The sequence below is a fragment of the Ranitomeya variabilis genome, chromosome 2, assembly GCF_051348905.1.
Source record: "Ranitomeya variabilis isolate aRanVar5 chromosome 2, aRanVar5.hap1, whole genome shotgun sequence".
Lineage (NCBI taxonomy): Eukaryota > Metazoa > Chordata > Amphibia > Anura > Dendrobatidae > Ranitomeya > Ranitomeya variabilis.
In genome coordinates this window covers 22,266,185-22,283,168 of record NC_135233.1, presented here as the reverse complement: position 1 = coordinate 22,283,168, position 16,984 = coordinate 22,266,185, and the positions used below count along the sequence as shown (strand labels likewise).

Here is a 16,984-nt window from a genome sequence, read left to right as displayed (position 1 = left end):
ACCAGACCCACAAATACAGACTGCAAAACAAAACCGCCAAATACAGACCTGAGACCAGACCCCTCCGAATACAGACCTGACACCAGACCTCCCCGAATACAGACCTGAGACCAGACCCCTCCGAATACAGACCTGACACCAGACCTCCCCGAATACAGACCTGAGACCAGACCCCTCCGAATACAGACCTGACACCAGACCTCCCCGAATACAGAGCTGAGACCTGACCCCCTGAATACAGACTGCAAGACAAGACCCCAAATACACACCTGAGACCAGACTCCTGAACAGAGACCTGAGAATAGACCAAACCCTCTGGTATGTAGACCCCCAGACCTGGTACCCTTAAATAAATATAAACATCAGACTACAACCATTAAATAAATACCGACACCAGAAAAGACCCCTAGAATACAGATCCCAAGGACAGGTCCATTAAATAAATAGACATCAGACGAGACCCTCTAAATTAATATGCCAGATCAGACCAGTGCAGGATCAGTAATGTATGTACACAGTGACTGCACCAGCATGCACCAGCAGAATAGTGAGTGCAGCTCTGGGGTATAATACAGGAGGTAACTCAGGATCAGTAATGTAATGTATGTACACAGTGACTGCACCAGCAGAATAGTGAGTGCAGCTCTGGGGTATAATACAGGAGGTAACTCAGGATCAGTAATGTAATTTATGTACACAGTGACTGCACCAGCAGAATAGTGAGTGCAGCTCTGGAGTATAATACAGGATGTAACTCAGGATCAGTAATGTAATGTATGTACACAGTGACTGCACCAGCAGAATAGTGAGTACAGCTCTGGAGTATAATACAGGATGTAACTCAGGATCAGTAATGTAATGTATGTACACAGTGACTGCACCAGCAGAATAGTGACTGCAGCTCTGGGGTATAATACAGGATGTAACTCAGGATCAGTAATGTAATGTATGTACACAGTGACTGCACCAGCAGATTAGTGAGTGCAGCTCTGGGGTATAATACAGGAGGTAACTCAGGATCAGTAATGTAATGTATGTACACAGTGACTGCACCAGCAGAATAGTGAGTGCAGCTCTGGGGTATAATACAGGATGTAACTCAGGATCAGTAATGTAATGTATGTACACAGTGACTGCACCAGCAGAATAGTGAGCGCAGCTCTGGAGTATAATACAGGATGTAACTCAGGATCAGTAATGTAATGTATGTATACAGTGACTGCACCAGCAGAATAGTAAGTGCAGCTCTGGGGTATAATACAGAATGCAACTCAGGATCAGTAATGTAATGTATGTACACAGTGACTGCACCAGCAGAAGAGTGAGTGCAGCTCTGGGGTATAATACAGGAGGTAACTCAGGATCAGTAATGTAATGTATGTACACAGTGACTGCACCAGCAGAATAGTGAGTGCAGCTCTGGAGTATAATACAGGATGTAACTCAGGATCAGTAATGTAATGTATGTACACAGTGACTGCACCAGCAGAATAGTGAGTGCAGCTCTGGGGTATAATACAGGATGTAACTCAGGATCAGTAATGTAATGTATGTACACAGTGACTGCACCAGCAGAATAGTGAGTGCAGCTCTGGGGTATAATACAGGATGTAACTCAGGATCAGTAATGTAATGTATGTACACAGTGACTGCACCAGCAGAATAGTGAGTGCAGCTCTGGGGTATAATACAGGATGTAACTCAGGATCAGTAATGTAATGTATGTACACAGTGACTGCACCAGCAGAATAGTGAGTGCAGCTCTGGGGTATAATACAGGAGGTAACTCAGGATCAGTAATGTAATGTATGTACACAGTGACTGCACCAGCAGAATAGTGAGTGCAGCTCTAGTGTATAGTACAGGATCAGTAATATACAGTGGCATGTAAAAGTTTGGGCACCCCTGGTCAAAATTACTGTTATTGTGAATAGGTAAGCAAGTTGAAAATGAAATGATCTCTAAAAGGGCTAAAGTTACGGAGGACACATTTTCTTTGCATTTTACGCAAAAAAAAAAAAAAAATTATATATATATATATATATATATATATATATATATATATATAGTGGGGGAAAAAAAGTATTTGGTCACCTAAAAACATGCATCCTGTAGCTTCTTCTTTAAGAAGCTCCTCTGTCCTCCACTCATTACCTGTAGTAGTGGCTCCTGTTTGAACTTATCAGTATAAAAGACACCTGTCCACAACCTCAAACAGTCTGACTCCAAACTCCACTATGGTGAAGACCAAAGAGCTGTCGAAGGACACCAGAAACAAAATTTTTAGCCCTGCACCAGGCTGTGAAGGCTGAATCTGCAATAGGCAAGTAGCTTGGTGTGATGAAATCAATTGTGGGAGCAATAATAAGAAAATGGAAGACATACACGACCACTGATAATCTCCCTTCGATCTGGGGCTCCACGCAAGATCTCACCCCGTGAGGTCAAAATGATCACAAGAACAGTGAGCAAAAATCCCAGAACCACGCGGGGGGACCTAATGAATGACTGGGACCACCGTAACAAAGGCTACCATCAGTAACACACTATGCCGCCAGGGACTCAGATCCTGCAGTGCCAGATGTGTCCTCCTGCTTAAGTCAGTACATATCCGGGCCAGTCTGAAGTTTGCTAGAGAGCATTTGTATTATCCAGAAGAATATTGGAAGAATGTCTTATGGTCTTATGAAACCAAAGTAGAACGGTTTGGTAGAAACAAAACTTGTCGTGTGTGAAGGAGACAGAATGCTGAGTTGCAACCAAACACCATACCTACTGTGAAGCATGAGGGTGGCAACATGATGCTTTGGGGCTCTTTCTCTGCAAAGGGACCAGGACTGATTCGTGTACATGAAGAATGAATGGGCCATGTGTCATGAGAATTTAAGTGCAAACCTTCTTCCATCAGCAAGGGCATTGAAGATGAAACGTGGATGGGTCTTTCAGCATGATGATCCCAAACACACCGCCAGGGCAACGAAGGATTGGCTTTGTAAGAAGCATATGAAGGTCCTGGAGTGGCCTACCAGTCTCCAGATCTCAACCCCATAGAAAACTTTTGGAGGGAGTTGAAAGTCCGTGTTGCCCATCGACAGGCCCAAAACATCACTGCTCTAGAGGAGATCTGCATGTAGGAATGGGCCAACATACCACCAACAGTGCGTGCCAAGATGGGGGTCTGTCTTATTGTGCGAATTTACAGTATCTTACCTGAGGGCTGGCGGTGGCAGAGCAGGGTCACAGGAGGCATGGTGTCGGCAGAGGTGCGGTGATGCGGTGGGCAATATGGCGTGCACCTGAGCAGGATCCTTTCCTGTTTAGGTGGGAGACGCCACGGCCTGGTGTCCAAGGGGGGGTTGCAGCAGTGCTGTGGCGGCGGCAGAGGTGCGGGGATGATGAGGCGCAGTGAGCGGTATGGCGTGAGCAGGGTCCCTTCCAAAGGTGAGGTGACGCAGCGGCCCGGTATCCAAGGTAAGCAGCAGAGCCGGGTGAATCATGGCTTTATCGGTGGCGGCGGCCATCTTCCTGAGGCCACCCGTGCGCAGATGAAGTGCTCTGCTTCCCGGGGCTTCAGGAAAATGGCCGCGGGAGGCCGCGCGTGTGCGCAGATGGAGATCGCAGTTGCCATTTTCCTGAAGCCGAGTTCGCAGATTAAGATAGCGAGTACATTATGGCATCACCATTACTGACCCACTGCCAAACCGGTCATGCTGAAGGATGTTGCAGGCAGCAGATCGCTCTCCACGGCGTCTCCAGACTCTGTCACGTCTGTCACATGTGCTCAGTGTGAACCTGTTTTCATCTGTGAAAAGCACAGGGCGCCAGTGGCGAATTTGCCAATCCTGGTGTTCTGTGGCAAATGCCAAGCGTTCTGCACGGTGTTGGGCTGTGAGCACAACCCCCATCTGTGGACATCATGCACTCAGACCATCCTCATGGAGTCGGTTTCTAACCATTTGTGTAGACACATGCACATTTGTGGCCTGCTGGAGGTCATTTTGCAGGGCTCTGGCAGTGCTCCTCCTGTTCCTCCTTGCACACAGGCAGAGGTAGCGGTCCTGCTGCTGGGTTGTTGCCCTCCTATGGCCCCCTCCACGTCTCCTGGTGTACTGGCCTGTCTCCTGGTAGCGTCTCGACACTACGCTGACAGACACAGCAAACCTTCTTGCCACAGCTCGCATTGATGTGCCATCCTGGATGAGCTGCACTACCTGAGCCACTTGTGTGGGTTGTAGAGTCCGTCTCATGCTACCACAAGTGTGAAAGCACAAACAGCATTCAAAAGTGACCAATACATCAGCCAGAAAAGCATTGGTACTGAGATGTGGTCTGTGGTCCCCACCTGCAGAACCACTCCTTTATTGAGGGTGTCTTGATAATTGCCAATAATTTCCATCTGTTGTCTATTCCATTTGCACAGCAGCATGTGAAATTGATTGTCAATCAGTGTTGCTTCCTAAGTGGACAGTTTGATTTCACAGAAGTTCGATTTACTTGGAGTTATATTCTGTTGTTTAAGTGTGCCCTTTATTTTTTGAGCAGTGTACATATATTTCATCTTTTCCATTTAAAAAAAATTACAAAAAGGAAAATTGGTTGATGCAAAAGTTTGGGCACCCTGCATGGTTAGCCAGGGCTGTGGAGTCGGTAAGCCAAACCCCTGACTCAGACTCCTCAATTTCCATGACACCAATTCCGACTCCACCAAAATGGGCTCTGACTCCGACTCCACAACGCTGCTAGTAGCACCCCATTGTGAAAGTATCACAGCTTGTAGAAGCTTTTTTGTAGCCAGACAGGAGTCTTTCATTTCTTGTTTGATGGATTTTTCATTCATTCTTAATTGGAAAATTCCTCCAGTTCTGTGAGATTCCTGGAGCGTCTTGCGTCCTCTGCTATTTTGAGGTCTAGCCACAGATTTTCAATGATGTTCAGATCAGGGGACTGTGAGGGCTATTGTTTAACCTTCAGCTTGCACCTTTGAGGTTGTTCCCTCTATCCATGAAATGCTCCCTGTGCCATTGGCTGCAACACAACCACAAAACATGGATTGATCCACCCCCATGCTTAATGGTAAAGGCGAGATGTTCTTTTCCTGAAATTTTGTGCTCTGTTTTCTCCACACATACCTTTGATCATTGAGACCAAAGAGTGCTATTTCAACCTCATCGGTGCACAGGACTTGTTTCCAAAATGCATCAGGCTTGTTTAGATATTCTTTTGCATACTTCTGACTGAATTTTTTGGTGAGGACGCAGGAGAGAGTTTCTACTGATGACTCTTCCATGAAGGCCAAATTTATGCTGATGTCTCTGAACAGTAGAGCAATGTATCACAACTTCAGAGACTGCTAAATCTTTCTGAAGGTCTTTTGCAGTCAAGCGGGGGTTCTGATTTGCCTCTCTAGCAAACCTACGAGCAGCTCTTACTGAAATTTTGCTTGGTCTTCCAGACCTTTTCTTGACCTCCACTGTTCCTGGTAACTGCCATTTTTTAATTACATTTTGAACTGAGGAAAGGGCAACTTGAAAACGCTTTGCCATCTTCTTCTAGCCTTCTCCTGCTTTGTGGGCCTCCACCATTTACATTTTCGGAATGCTCGGCAGCTGCTTAGAAGAACCCATGGCTACTGTGTTTGGCACAAAGTTACAGGGGGCTGGGTTTTTATAAAGCTGGGAACTTTTCATCACCTGGCCTTCTCTAACGATGATAGCGAACAAGCCATAACCCTAACAGGCCCCTAACAGGCTAATTAAGGTCTGGCACCTTGGTCAACGTTATCTGAGAACACATCTCCAAGGGTGTACAAGCTTTTGCATTAGCCCATTTTACTTTTTGTCATTTTTAAAATGTAAAAAATGAAAAACTATAAAAAAAATTTTGCCTAAAATATAAAGGAAAGGTGTCATCTGTAACTTTAGGCCTTGTAGAAATCATTTCATATTTAACTAGCTTATCTGTTCACAATAACTGTAATTTTGACCAGGGGTGCACAAACTTTTTCATGCCACTGTCTGTACACCGTGACAACCTTTTCCGTGTATTATCTGCAGTAGTGCTCCATGGTTGTCATTCCTGTATGGATGCGGCTGGAGACGCTCGGCCTCATCAGTCTTTTCATCATATTGATTTCGCTGCTGGGATTTGGAAGAAAACCTCTTTTCTCTCCCCGTCCCTCCGAGTTGGGTTCCTCTGATTCTCGCTCCACATTCTGCAGTCGTAAAGTGCCGCATTATTGGATCCTTTTATTTTTGGCCAAACTCTAAAAAGAAAAAGATTCCACCCTGGGAGCGGAGCCAGACGACTCGTGTCATGAAATAGACGATTATAAATCAATTAGTGGCAGCTTTTCATTAACCTATGCCTGCATAATGTGCTGTTTAATTAACCGCTGTTCTGCGCACGGACGACGCCACGAGGTAAAGAAAAGGAGCGACAAGACAGACAAGAGATAGCGCGAAGCCTCCAGGGCCTGACGCCGCAGTCTGCACGTGTACTACAAGTACTAATCACCCTTACACAGGACGCATCTCAGGGAAGAGCAATTGTAACGAAGTGTCAGCTGTGAGGTTTACGGTTCCTCCATGTGCTGATATTTCTATGGACAGATCTGCATCAAATGGAAACTCAATGTGACATCACAGCTCCTGACCATGGAGCACAAGCCTCGGGCTGGTGGAGAGGACATTATTCACCCCAACGATGGACCCCGTCATTATCAGACAGAAATAGGTCCATTCTCAAGATCAATTATGTCATTGCTACCCAAGAGAAAATAAATTATTTCCACAGTGGACGTCCTCCCTTCTGATGGCAGCAATGACATCATCAACCTCAACGATGGCACGAGCTCAAAACAGAGTCAGTCTCAAGGATCTGCAAACCGGTGATGGTGTCAAGCAGGACAGCAATGGACCCCCCTAACTGTTAGTGATGACCTCAGTGGTCAGTGGTTCGAAAACTGACCCCTCTGGCCGGTAACGAAGCCATGATCGATTCCAACAATTCACTTCACCTAGAGGCAATGACAAAATTGATGTCAACAACAGATCACTGTCTAGATGGTAGCAGTGACATCGACCTCGACGATAGACCTCCCTCTGGCTGGTAGTGACATCATTGACCTTGATGATAGACCTCCCTCTGGCTGGTAGCAGTGACATCATCGACCTCAACGATAGACCTCCCTCTGGCTGGTAGCAGTGACATCATTGTCCTTGACGATAGACCTCCCACTGGCTGGTAGTGACATCATTGACCTTGACGATAGACCTCCCTCTGGCTGGTAGCAGTGACATTATCGACCTCGACGATAGACCTCCCTCTGGTTGGTAGTGACATCATTGACCTTAACGATAGACCTCCCTCTGGCTGGTAGTAGTCGCATGATTGACCTTGACGATAGACCTCCCTCTGGCTGGTAGTGACATCATTGACCTTGACGATAGACCTCCCTCTGGCTGGTAGTGACATCATTGACCTTAACGATAGACCTCCCTCTGGCTGGTAGTAGTCGCATAATTGACCTTGACGATAGACCTCCCACTGGCTGGTAGCAGTGACATCATTGACCTTGATGATAGACCTCCCTCTGGCTGGTAGCAGTGACATCATTGACCTTGACGATAAGACCTCCCACTGGCTGGTAGCAGTGACTTCATTGACCTTGACGATAGACCTCCCTCTGGCTGGTGGTGACATCATTGACCTTGACGATAGACATCTCTTTAGCTGGTAGTAACGACATCATCACTCTTGACTACAGACATTCCTCTAGTTGTTCTAATGACATAATGAATGTAGACGATGGACTCTCCAGTTCCCTGCAGTGAAACATTCTGCCTCCATTGGATGATATTTCCACAGGTCTGCAAACCAGTAATGGTTCCAAGCAGGGGTGGAATAGAACCCGCTGGTCGGGAACAATAATATAATTGATCCCAATAATTGCCCCCCCTCAGCTAGTATCAATGACATCATCAATTCTTATGATTGAACCCCCTTTATCTAGTAGTGATGTCATAATCTACCTTGACCTTCTTCTGGCTCATAGAAATGACATCATCAATCTCGTCAATGGTTCTTTCAATTATTGCTAGCCATGAAATTACTTATTCTGCCCTCCCTCTCCCTCTAGCTGGGGAGTGACATCAATCGTAACAATGAAATCTCCAGTTTCCCAGCAGTGAAACTGTCACTCCCTATGGGATTGTATCTTCACCTACAGGTCTGAACACCTGAAATGGTGTCATGCAGGGGTGCAGCGGAGCCCCCTGACTGGTAGCAATGAAGTCATTATTTCCAAGAATTTACCTTGGTTTAGGTTAGGGTCTCGCATATAGTGATTGGCTGGGGTGCATTTGGCCTTGGGCTGATCCGTCCTTGGTTTTCTTTAGAGGCCAGTATGTGGTTGCTTCTATAGTTGCTCTATTTGCATTTTTTATCATTACAGCCACCACTAGAGGGAGCATAGGAGTAGTGTATGCAGTAAGCTCATAAGCGCCCTCAAGTGGTGGCTGCTGGCAGCATCATATCCTTTAAAGTGCCCCTGTCCTCAGGATTGTGCTCAGTAACTACAGACAGTGTCAGGTCGGCGCCGTTATACTGATTACAATGATACCTGGTAATGAAATCCGTCTTTTAGTTGTTTGATCTTTATTGTCAGTTTTGAGTTAATGATATGCTCGTGCTCCGGGGCAGCCTGTGAGGGAGGGGGTTTTCATGTGGTGCTCTGCTTACATATTCATCTGTATGGCTTATAACAGGTCACTGTCCTGCACCCTATTTTATATACTGAACATAATATGTATTGGAAAAAAAAAAAAGTCAGTCACATTCAGCGGGCGTCAGGGGTGCTGCAGCATGATCGTATCTATAATATGCATTAAATTGTTTTATTTAGGGATATACAATTATTCAGAAAAAAAAACTTGGCTCAAAATGCCGCAGGACGATATTGGCGATCTGATAGATACTATTGCCCAGGTGCCACCTATGCCATTTTGCTAGAGGAGAAAAAAAAAATTGTCTCCACCAAGATGGCACAGGCGGCGCCTGCGAAGTAGCATCTATCGGATCACCGATATCGGCCGGCGCCATTTTGAGACAGATTTTTTGTTTGTTCAGAATAAATGTATATCACCAAATAAAATAATTCAATGCATATTATAGATGCGGTCATGCTGCAGCGCCGGCACCTGCTGAATGGGATTTTCTTTTTCAATATATATATATATATATATATATATATTCAGTATGTAAACTAGGGAGCAGTGACCTATCAGCAGTCTGTATTATGAATACCTAATCAGAGCCCCATGAAGACCCCCACAGGCCGCACCGGAGCACGAGCATATCATTAACTAAAAACTGAGAATAAGGATTACACAACAACCACCAGACGGATTTCATCACCAGGTATCAGTGTAATCAGTATAACGGCGCCGACCTGACACTGTCTGTAGTTACTGAGCACAATCCCGAGGACATCTTCCCTTTAAATCCCAATCTTCTGTTCACACTGAACAATCTTCTGCCAAAGTTTAAGCTCTGACCCCTTTAAGGAAACTAATCAGCGCATAGTTGTAAATTAAATAGTCGTCTTTCACTGCACCATCTCCTGTGCAAATATAGAAAAAATGGAATCTGGAATTACTTTTTTTTTTTATAATTTAAGCCGCTATCAGAACTGGATCCTCCGCGCTGCGATTATGACACCAATTGTTTTCCCATTCTGCACAGTAAGACACCGGCCGGTCAGTGATACAAAGAAATGTCGCCCACCTTAAAATTGAATGCGCTTATCAGAAAATGAAACCGCAGTATAAAGGCAGAGTGTAATTACGCGGCTGGAAGCCATGTGATGAATGAGCCAGAGAGGAGCGACCATCAGTCTGAGGAACAAATCGCCATTTATCAGTAGTGGTGAACGACACAGATGTAACGTACCGCAGCCTGGAGCTCCCACTGTACCGCAGCCTGGAGCTCCCACTGTACCGCAGCCTGGAGCTCCCACTGTACCGCAGCCTGGAGCTCCCACTGTACCGCAGCCTGGAGCTCCCACTGTACCGCAACCTGGAGCTCCCACTGTACCGCAACCTGGAGCTCCCATTGTACTGCAGGACACAGCTCCCATTGTACTGCAGCCTGGAGCTCCCACTGTACCGCAACCTGGAGCTCCCACTGTACCGCAGCCTGGAGCTCCCACTGTACCGCAGCCTGGAGCTTCCACTGTACCGCAGACTGGAGCTCCCATTGTACTGCAGGACACAGCTCCCATTGTACTGCAGCCTGGAGCTCCCACTGTACCGCAGCCTGGAGCTCCCACTGTACCGCAACCTGGAGCTCCCACTGTACCGCAGCCTGGAGCTTCCACTGTACCGCAGACTGGAGCTCCCATTGTACTGCAGGACACAGCTCCCATTGTACTGCAGCCTGGAGCTCCCACTGTACCGCAGCCTGGAGCTCCCACTGTACCGCAGCCTGGAGCTCCCACTGTACCGCAGCCTGGAGCTCCCACTGTACCGCAGCCTGGAGCTCCCACTGTACCGCAGCCTGGAGCTCCCACTGTACCGCAACCTGGAGCTCCCACTGTACCGCAGACTGGAGCTCCCATTGTACTGCAGGACACAGCTCCCATTGTACTGCAGCCTGGAGCTCCCACTGTACCGCAGCCTGGAGCTCCCACTGTACCGCAGCCTGGAGCTCCCACTGTACCGCAGCCTGGAGCTCCCACTGTACTGCAGGACACAGCTCCCATTGTACTGCAGCCTGGAGCTCCCACTGTACCGCAGCCTGGAGCTCCCACTGTACCGCAGCCTGGAGCTCCCACTGTACCGCAGCCTGAAGCTCCCACTGTACTGCAGGACACAGCTCCCATTGTACTGCAGCCTGGAGCTCCCATTGTACTGCAGCCTGGAGCTCCCACTGTACCGCAGCCTGGAGCTCCCACTGTACCGCAGCCTGGAGCTCCCACTGTACCGCAGCCTGGAGCTCCCACTGTACCGCAGCCTGGAGCTCCCACTGTACTGCAGCCAGGAGCTTCCATTGTACTGCAGGACACAGCTCCCACTGTACCGCAGCCTGGAGCTCCCATTGTACTGCAGGACACAGCTCCCATTGTACCGCAGCCTGGAGCTCCCACTGTACCGCAGCCTGGAGCTCCCACCGTACCGCAGCCTGGAGCTCCCACTGTACCGCAGCCAGTAGCTCCCATTGTACTGCAGGACACAGCTCCCACTGTACCGCAGCCTGGAGCTCCCACTGTACCGCAGCCTGGAGCTCCCACTGTACCGCAGCCTGGAGCTCCCACTGTACCGCAGCCCGGAGATCCCATTGTACTGCAGGACACAGTCCCATTGTACCGCAGCCTGGAGCTCCCATTGTACTGGAGGGTACAGCTCCTATAATATTACAGTTTACATCTCCAGTGGTTTTCCAGTCTACAGGTCATATCATACCACTACACTTATTACACCGCAGCGAGCATCGCCTATTGCACCGCACCAAGCAGCTTATTTTGGTATATTGTATTACAGACACTAGCAGCTAATAAGGAATTGAAAAAAAAAAGTTCAGGCAAATAAATAGTTTGCAGACATTTTTAGTAACAAGTGTTTTCATGTAGCATCAGAGAGATTGTGGGGTCCATAAGGGGAGACATTACTGAGTGGGTAAAGCCGGACTATAAATGCCACAGTATCCACAGCTGAGAATCTCCCATAGCATACACAGGACGAGAATTATTTGGATATCTTGTTACCACCCAGTCCTTTTCTTTTCCTCACCCATAACCCGGAGCTTCCAGAATATTTTGCTTGCAGTTATGTTGTCCCCTGTCCTGTTCCACAAGTCGGATGGTAGAAACTTTGTCCTCTGACCCTACTGTCCGCCATCTCTGGCCACTTCTCAACACTATTCCCCGATCTGCAGATGATGAAATAGAGCGTCAGATTGTAATTTATTTATTTTTTATTGCAGGATCCAGACGTCATTAACACTTCACTGCCTGTAGAATATGGGCCGCTCATTGAAGAGGAGGAAAAAGTCCCTACACGGCCAGAAGATCCAGATGTGATCCCTCCACTCCTGGTGACACCTGAGAAGACCGGAAGAGAAGTCAGACACGGTCTGCAGTCTCCACCTCCCGTGCCAACAGTCCGGAAGGTCCCCAATAAGGTCCATGTTGAACCACAGGGTCGTCCGGATCCCAGACAGCCTCCAGAAGGAGGGCATGAGAAAATGGCTTTGGCTCAAGCCAACCCACCCACAGAACTACAAAGCACGAGAGGATCCAGGAACAAACCTACCAATCTTTGGAATCCTACCTATGGCTCATGGTTCACTGGAAAAACGGTAGACAGAAACATTGCTCCTCCAGAAAAGCCAGTCCCTGACAGAGAGAATAACGCTCCAGATGGAGGTTGCCCAGCTGCCCCTAGCATTACTGCTGGTAGACTCCCAGGCTCCTCCGTCCTTCTGGAGCCATCTACGCTGACTTCTAATGTCCAGGAAGTGCCTCTGTTTCGGCTGCGTCACTTTCCATGTGGCAAAGTGAATTATGGCTATCAGCAGCAGGGCCTTCCTGTAGAAACACCAGTGCCCCCGTGTCCCACCAAACACAGAGACTTCATCCCCAGGAGCAAGAGTAATCCAAGTCAGGAGAACGTCTAATACTTCCTACTGCCATGTCTTACTGGGGACAACTTGGGTAATGGCCCAACTTATCTGAAGAAATGCCAACAAACTTTTCTAATACGTGCCAAACATTTCATCGTCATTCCCGATGACTACACAGCATCACCATTCATGGATATCGTGGTTGCCTTGCAGATGTCAACACAGGATATTGTTGTCCATCAAGACCAGATAGTACCACCCAAACTGTACTGGAATACAATACGTATAGCACTGAGCACAACCAGAACATATCACGACCATTCCTCTCTCACTAAGCCTCGTGGCGACTCTAGAAAGAAAAACGAAGTCAGGCGTTCTCTCCATTCGCTGAACCCCCATGGTTCCGACTTTGAGGTCTCATGTAGATAATCTTTGTTTTTTCCAACTTGGTATTGACCTCAAGCTTTAAAATGAAATGGAGGGGAAATATGTCCAAAATTAATTTAAGTTCAATATCTTTGGAAAGGCTTATAACTTGGATGGTGAGGCTCACTAAAGATCTGATCAAAAAAAAACGAAGGGAGGGTTGTCTGAACCTCAACCTGGGCTATAAAATGTGAGCAAATACTGGTTATCATGAGTTTTACCGTCTCTTTCTTGCTTAAAACAAGGCGGCCAACTCTTCTTGTGTGCAGTTGTAAGAATGACGCATTCGGAAAAAAGCCTGTAACTGTAGCACTTAAAAATGTAAGTCAGACGCCATCATTATTGGGTATCTCATTCATTATTTTTCTTCTTGCTTCAACCATTCCACATTTTTTAACCAAGGACTGAAAAATTGCTAAGTCCTAGCTGCCATGCAAAGCCATACTGCTACCTCAAGCTTATCGCAATTCGCCCCCGATCTGATATTCTACGGGACTCCGGGCAGGAGAAAGTCTAATGCAAGGATAGGAATTGGTTTCCCCCCGTTAAAATAACTAAAATAATCCTAGTATTGAAAACATAAATGTTATCTCTAGTTCCTGCAATTTCATTGATTAAATGCTTTAAAAATTAGCAAAAAAATTAAATGTGAATACGACCAAAAATTATAGTCGATAGGCGGATGTAGCCATCAGCTGCTCTTATATTAGGTCTGTCGTCAGCTCGAGCATCCCGCAGGTTTCCTTGGTGTCCACCATAGATCTATCCAAACTGTTTGCCAGTAGCGATAGGAAGGATTTATAAAAAAAAAAATATATATGTATATAACCAGTGGGATTCAACTGAAATAAAACAAAATATATAGACGGCCATATTTTATATCTTTTAAGGCCGATCGCCCGTAAAAGAAGGTCCTCAGGTTTTCTTTTAAGGGTATGTGTCCACGTTCAGGATTGCATTTAGGATTTGGTCAGGATTTTTCATCAGTATTTGTAAACCAAAACCAGGAGTGGAACAATTAGAGGAAAAGTATAACAGAAACATCTGCACCACTTTTGCATTTATCACCCACTCCTGGTTTTGGCTTACAAATACTGATGAAAAATCCTGACCAAATCCTGATGCAATCCTGAACGTGGACACATACCCTTAAAGGGGTTTACAATGAGATTCTTTTTTTTGTTTTATTTATTTATTTTTTTTAACTAGCCATAATAAAGAAATAAGTGTCCTCTACCCATGCCACCAGTTAGTGGCCTCAGCTGAATGCTTGGGACGTCCTCGCTTCTGGTCCAGTCGGAGAGTCGGGAGTGCGGAGTGGTAAATAACACTTATTTATTTTATAATGACCGGTTTGGAGAAAAAAGTCCTGAAACCTTTATTTAAAAAAAAAAAAAAAAAAAAAAAAACCTTCCTAAAATGTATCACAGTAACAGCAGAGGAAGGTTTTTTTTTTGCCTCATTGGACGGATGTGGCTGAATTTTGTAGCCTGAAATCTGGACCAAAAATGGCTAGTAGGAGCCAAAAAACCAAATACCGCTCCGTACGAGAAAAGGAAAGGGTCGCGTTGGCTTAGGGGATTGTAAGGACACAACAGTTGTCAGTGCAGGTGAGGTCTTCTGGTCAGTTGGTTCTCTTGGCAAGGCCTCATTCAGACGCCAATTTTTATCAAGTCCGAGAAAAACAGACCAATTATTTTGATCAGAGATTGATCAGCGTGTCATCAGTTTTTCTCGTACATGTGGGGAAAAAAAGTTTCTTCATTCATGACAGTCGGTCCCAACTCGGATGTCATCTAATGGCAGTCAGATTTTTTCTCAGACCCATAAATTTGTGTTGACTATTTTCATCCAACAGGTCTCTCGGATTTTCCATTGGTCTCAAAAAAATCATGGATATGTGAATGGCCTCAGACTATCACAGGTACGAGATCCATCCATGGAACCTCCTGGTCACTATTGTGGAAGTAACCATTAATTGCTTTCTTTATAGAGGAATTAAACACTATATGTTATGTTACTTTATCAAACATTGACCAACATACGCCTATGTAGCTTCCATGATCATTTGTGTCAATGGCGGCATCTCTAAATATCGCTCCCGAGGCTCCGGCTAGTAACAATTCCTCCTGCCGTGTAGTTTCTTCATAGTCCGGGGTCGGTCACATCATGGGCTTAATTAGATGGTGTGAACAAGGCAGTTAAATATTCCGACAGAAGGTATCCTGGTATATGAAGTGCACAACAAACATGCTCTTCTCAAAGATCTCGCTTACTTTCCCCGTCCCAGCGGCATAGGAGAAAGGCGATGAATTCGCTGAATCATATTTTGCCTCCAGTGACACCTTTGAGTCTGTTATTAACATTTCTCGCCTCGGGCTGCGCTTTCTGCTCTTCAAACCCTTAAACTTCCTTGGGGACACCTAACTTCTAAGTGATGAGCCTGAAGTGGAATTAATGGTAAAGCAACAAGAGCTTCGCTGCAAAATAAAGTTCACTGTAGTCAAGATAAGCAAAACTTTGTCAAAAAAAGTACAAAGTTACAGCACAATTATTCCAAACCTAATGACATCCCGGCCACCGGCCAATAAAATGATATGTAACGTGAGGGATGACATAAAGCAAACTGACACTTTGGTGCAATTATCCCTTCTGAGACCTTATGGTTAGTCGCGTCATTGGTACACCAAGGGCCCTTTATGTGCAGCCAGATTTCTCAGCTCCCTTTGGCTTTGTGTGGCTTGGGAACTGGTGTTGAATCATTTCTGTCAGGTATTTTCCTTATCGTCATGTGTGGATAGGGAGACTATCTCTGTCTTCTCCTCTCGTTCCGCTCTCGGTCACTTGTCTCCTCTCGTTCCGCTCTCGGTCACTTGTCTCCTCTCGTTCCGCTCTCGGTCACTTGTCTCCTCTCGTTCCGCTCTCGGTCACTTGTCTCCTCTCATTCCGCTCTCGGTCACTTGTCTCCTCTCGTTCCGCTCTCGGTCACTTGTCTCCTCTCTTTCGGCTCGCGGCCATCTTCCAGCTCTTCCTCAAAAACTGTCCCCAGAACACTGCTCTGGTTGTTGGGTACCTTCTAGGTGTTACATCTTCCTGAGATTTTTGGTTTCTCTCCCAAGAGCTTAGGTGTGCATCATGTAGTCTTCGACTCTTGCCGAGTGCACCACAGTTGGGTGGATGTGACCACCGCATCAGAGTTTCTTCCATAGTGACAGTTCTGTCTTCTACTTCTTGGCTTCCACCGGTCTTCTACAGAGACATTGATGGGTACCAGAAGAAGTGTCATGGACTCTACCTTTAGACTAACAAGTGAACAAGACCTTAGCATACTCTGGTGACTGGTCCAAATATACCAACACCTCTTAAGTTTTCACATTTTCCTCCATGTCAACCACAATCCTATTCTATCCAGGATAAAATTTTGAAAAAAAAAGGATTGTGGGAAATGACAATAAATATATATATATATATATATATATACACACACATACACACACACACACACACATTATATACATATATACACACACACACACACACACACATTTACAGCTATATCTTTAATGGCTGATCTTCTTGTACATGACTAATGATGGTCATCAGTTTAATGAGGTTTTAAAGGACTTTAACATCTGTATTCTGTAATGTACACTGAAAAGGTGAAAAAAGTTGCTCAAAATTCTCACAAGATTTCCAAGTCTACAGTGCAAATTCATAGTCCTCTGTACAGGTCAGTATCATAGAATCCTAGAATTTAGAATTGGAAGGGACCTTCAGGGTCCTGGTATCCAACCCCCTGCTCAATGCAGGAGTCACTAAACCATCTCAGACATATGTCTGCCCAGCCTCTTTTTGAAGACTTCAATTGAAGGAGAACTCACCACCTCTTGTGGCCGCTTGTTCCACTCACTGATCACCCTCACTGTCAAAAAGTTTTCTC

The 16,984-nt window shown here is 46.1% G+C and overlaps 1 protein-coding gene across 3 annotated transcripts in view; it reads left to right on the top strand.

The window, feature by feature from the left end:
* Positions 1-16,453, top strand: part of ALK (ALK receptor tyrosine kinase) — an 880,658-nt gene extending 864,205 nt beyond the window's left edge. For 2 of the 3 annotated variants that reach the window (XR_013220998.1, XR_013220999.1), the window contains 2 exons: positions 11,980-13,977; positions 14,200-16,453. Coding sequence is in view for 1 of the 3 variants with exons in the window: in XM_077282112.1 (XP_077138227.1) it covers positions 11,980-12,672 (693 nt within the window). In the remaining 2 variants the exon portion in view is untranslated. Of the gene's footprint in view, positions 1-11,979 lie in introns of all 3 variants that reach the window. The other variant, XM_077282112.1, reaches the window with a different exon arrangement.
* Positions 16,454-16,984: the final 531 nt, after the last annotated feature.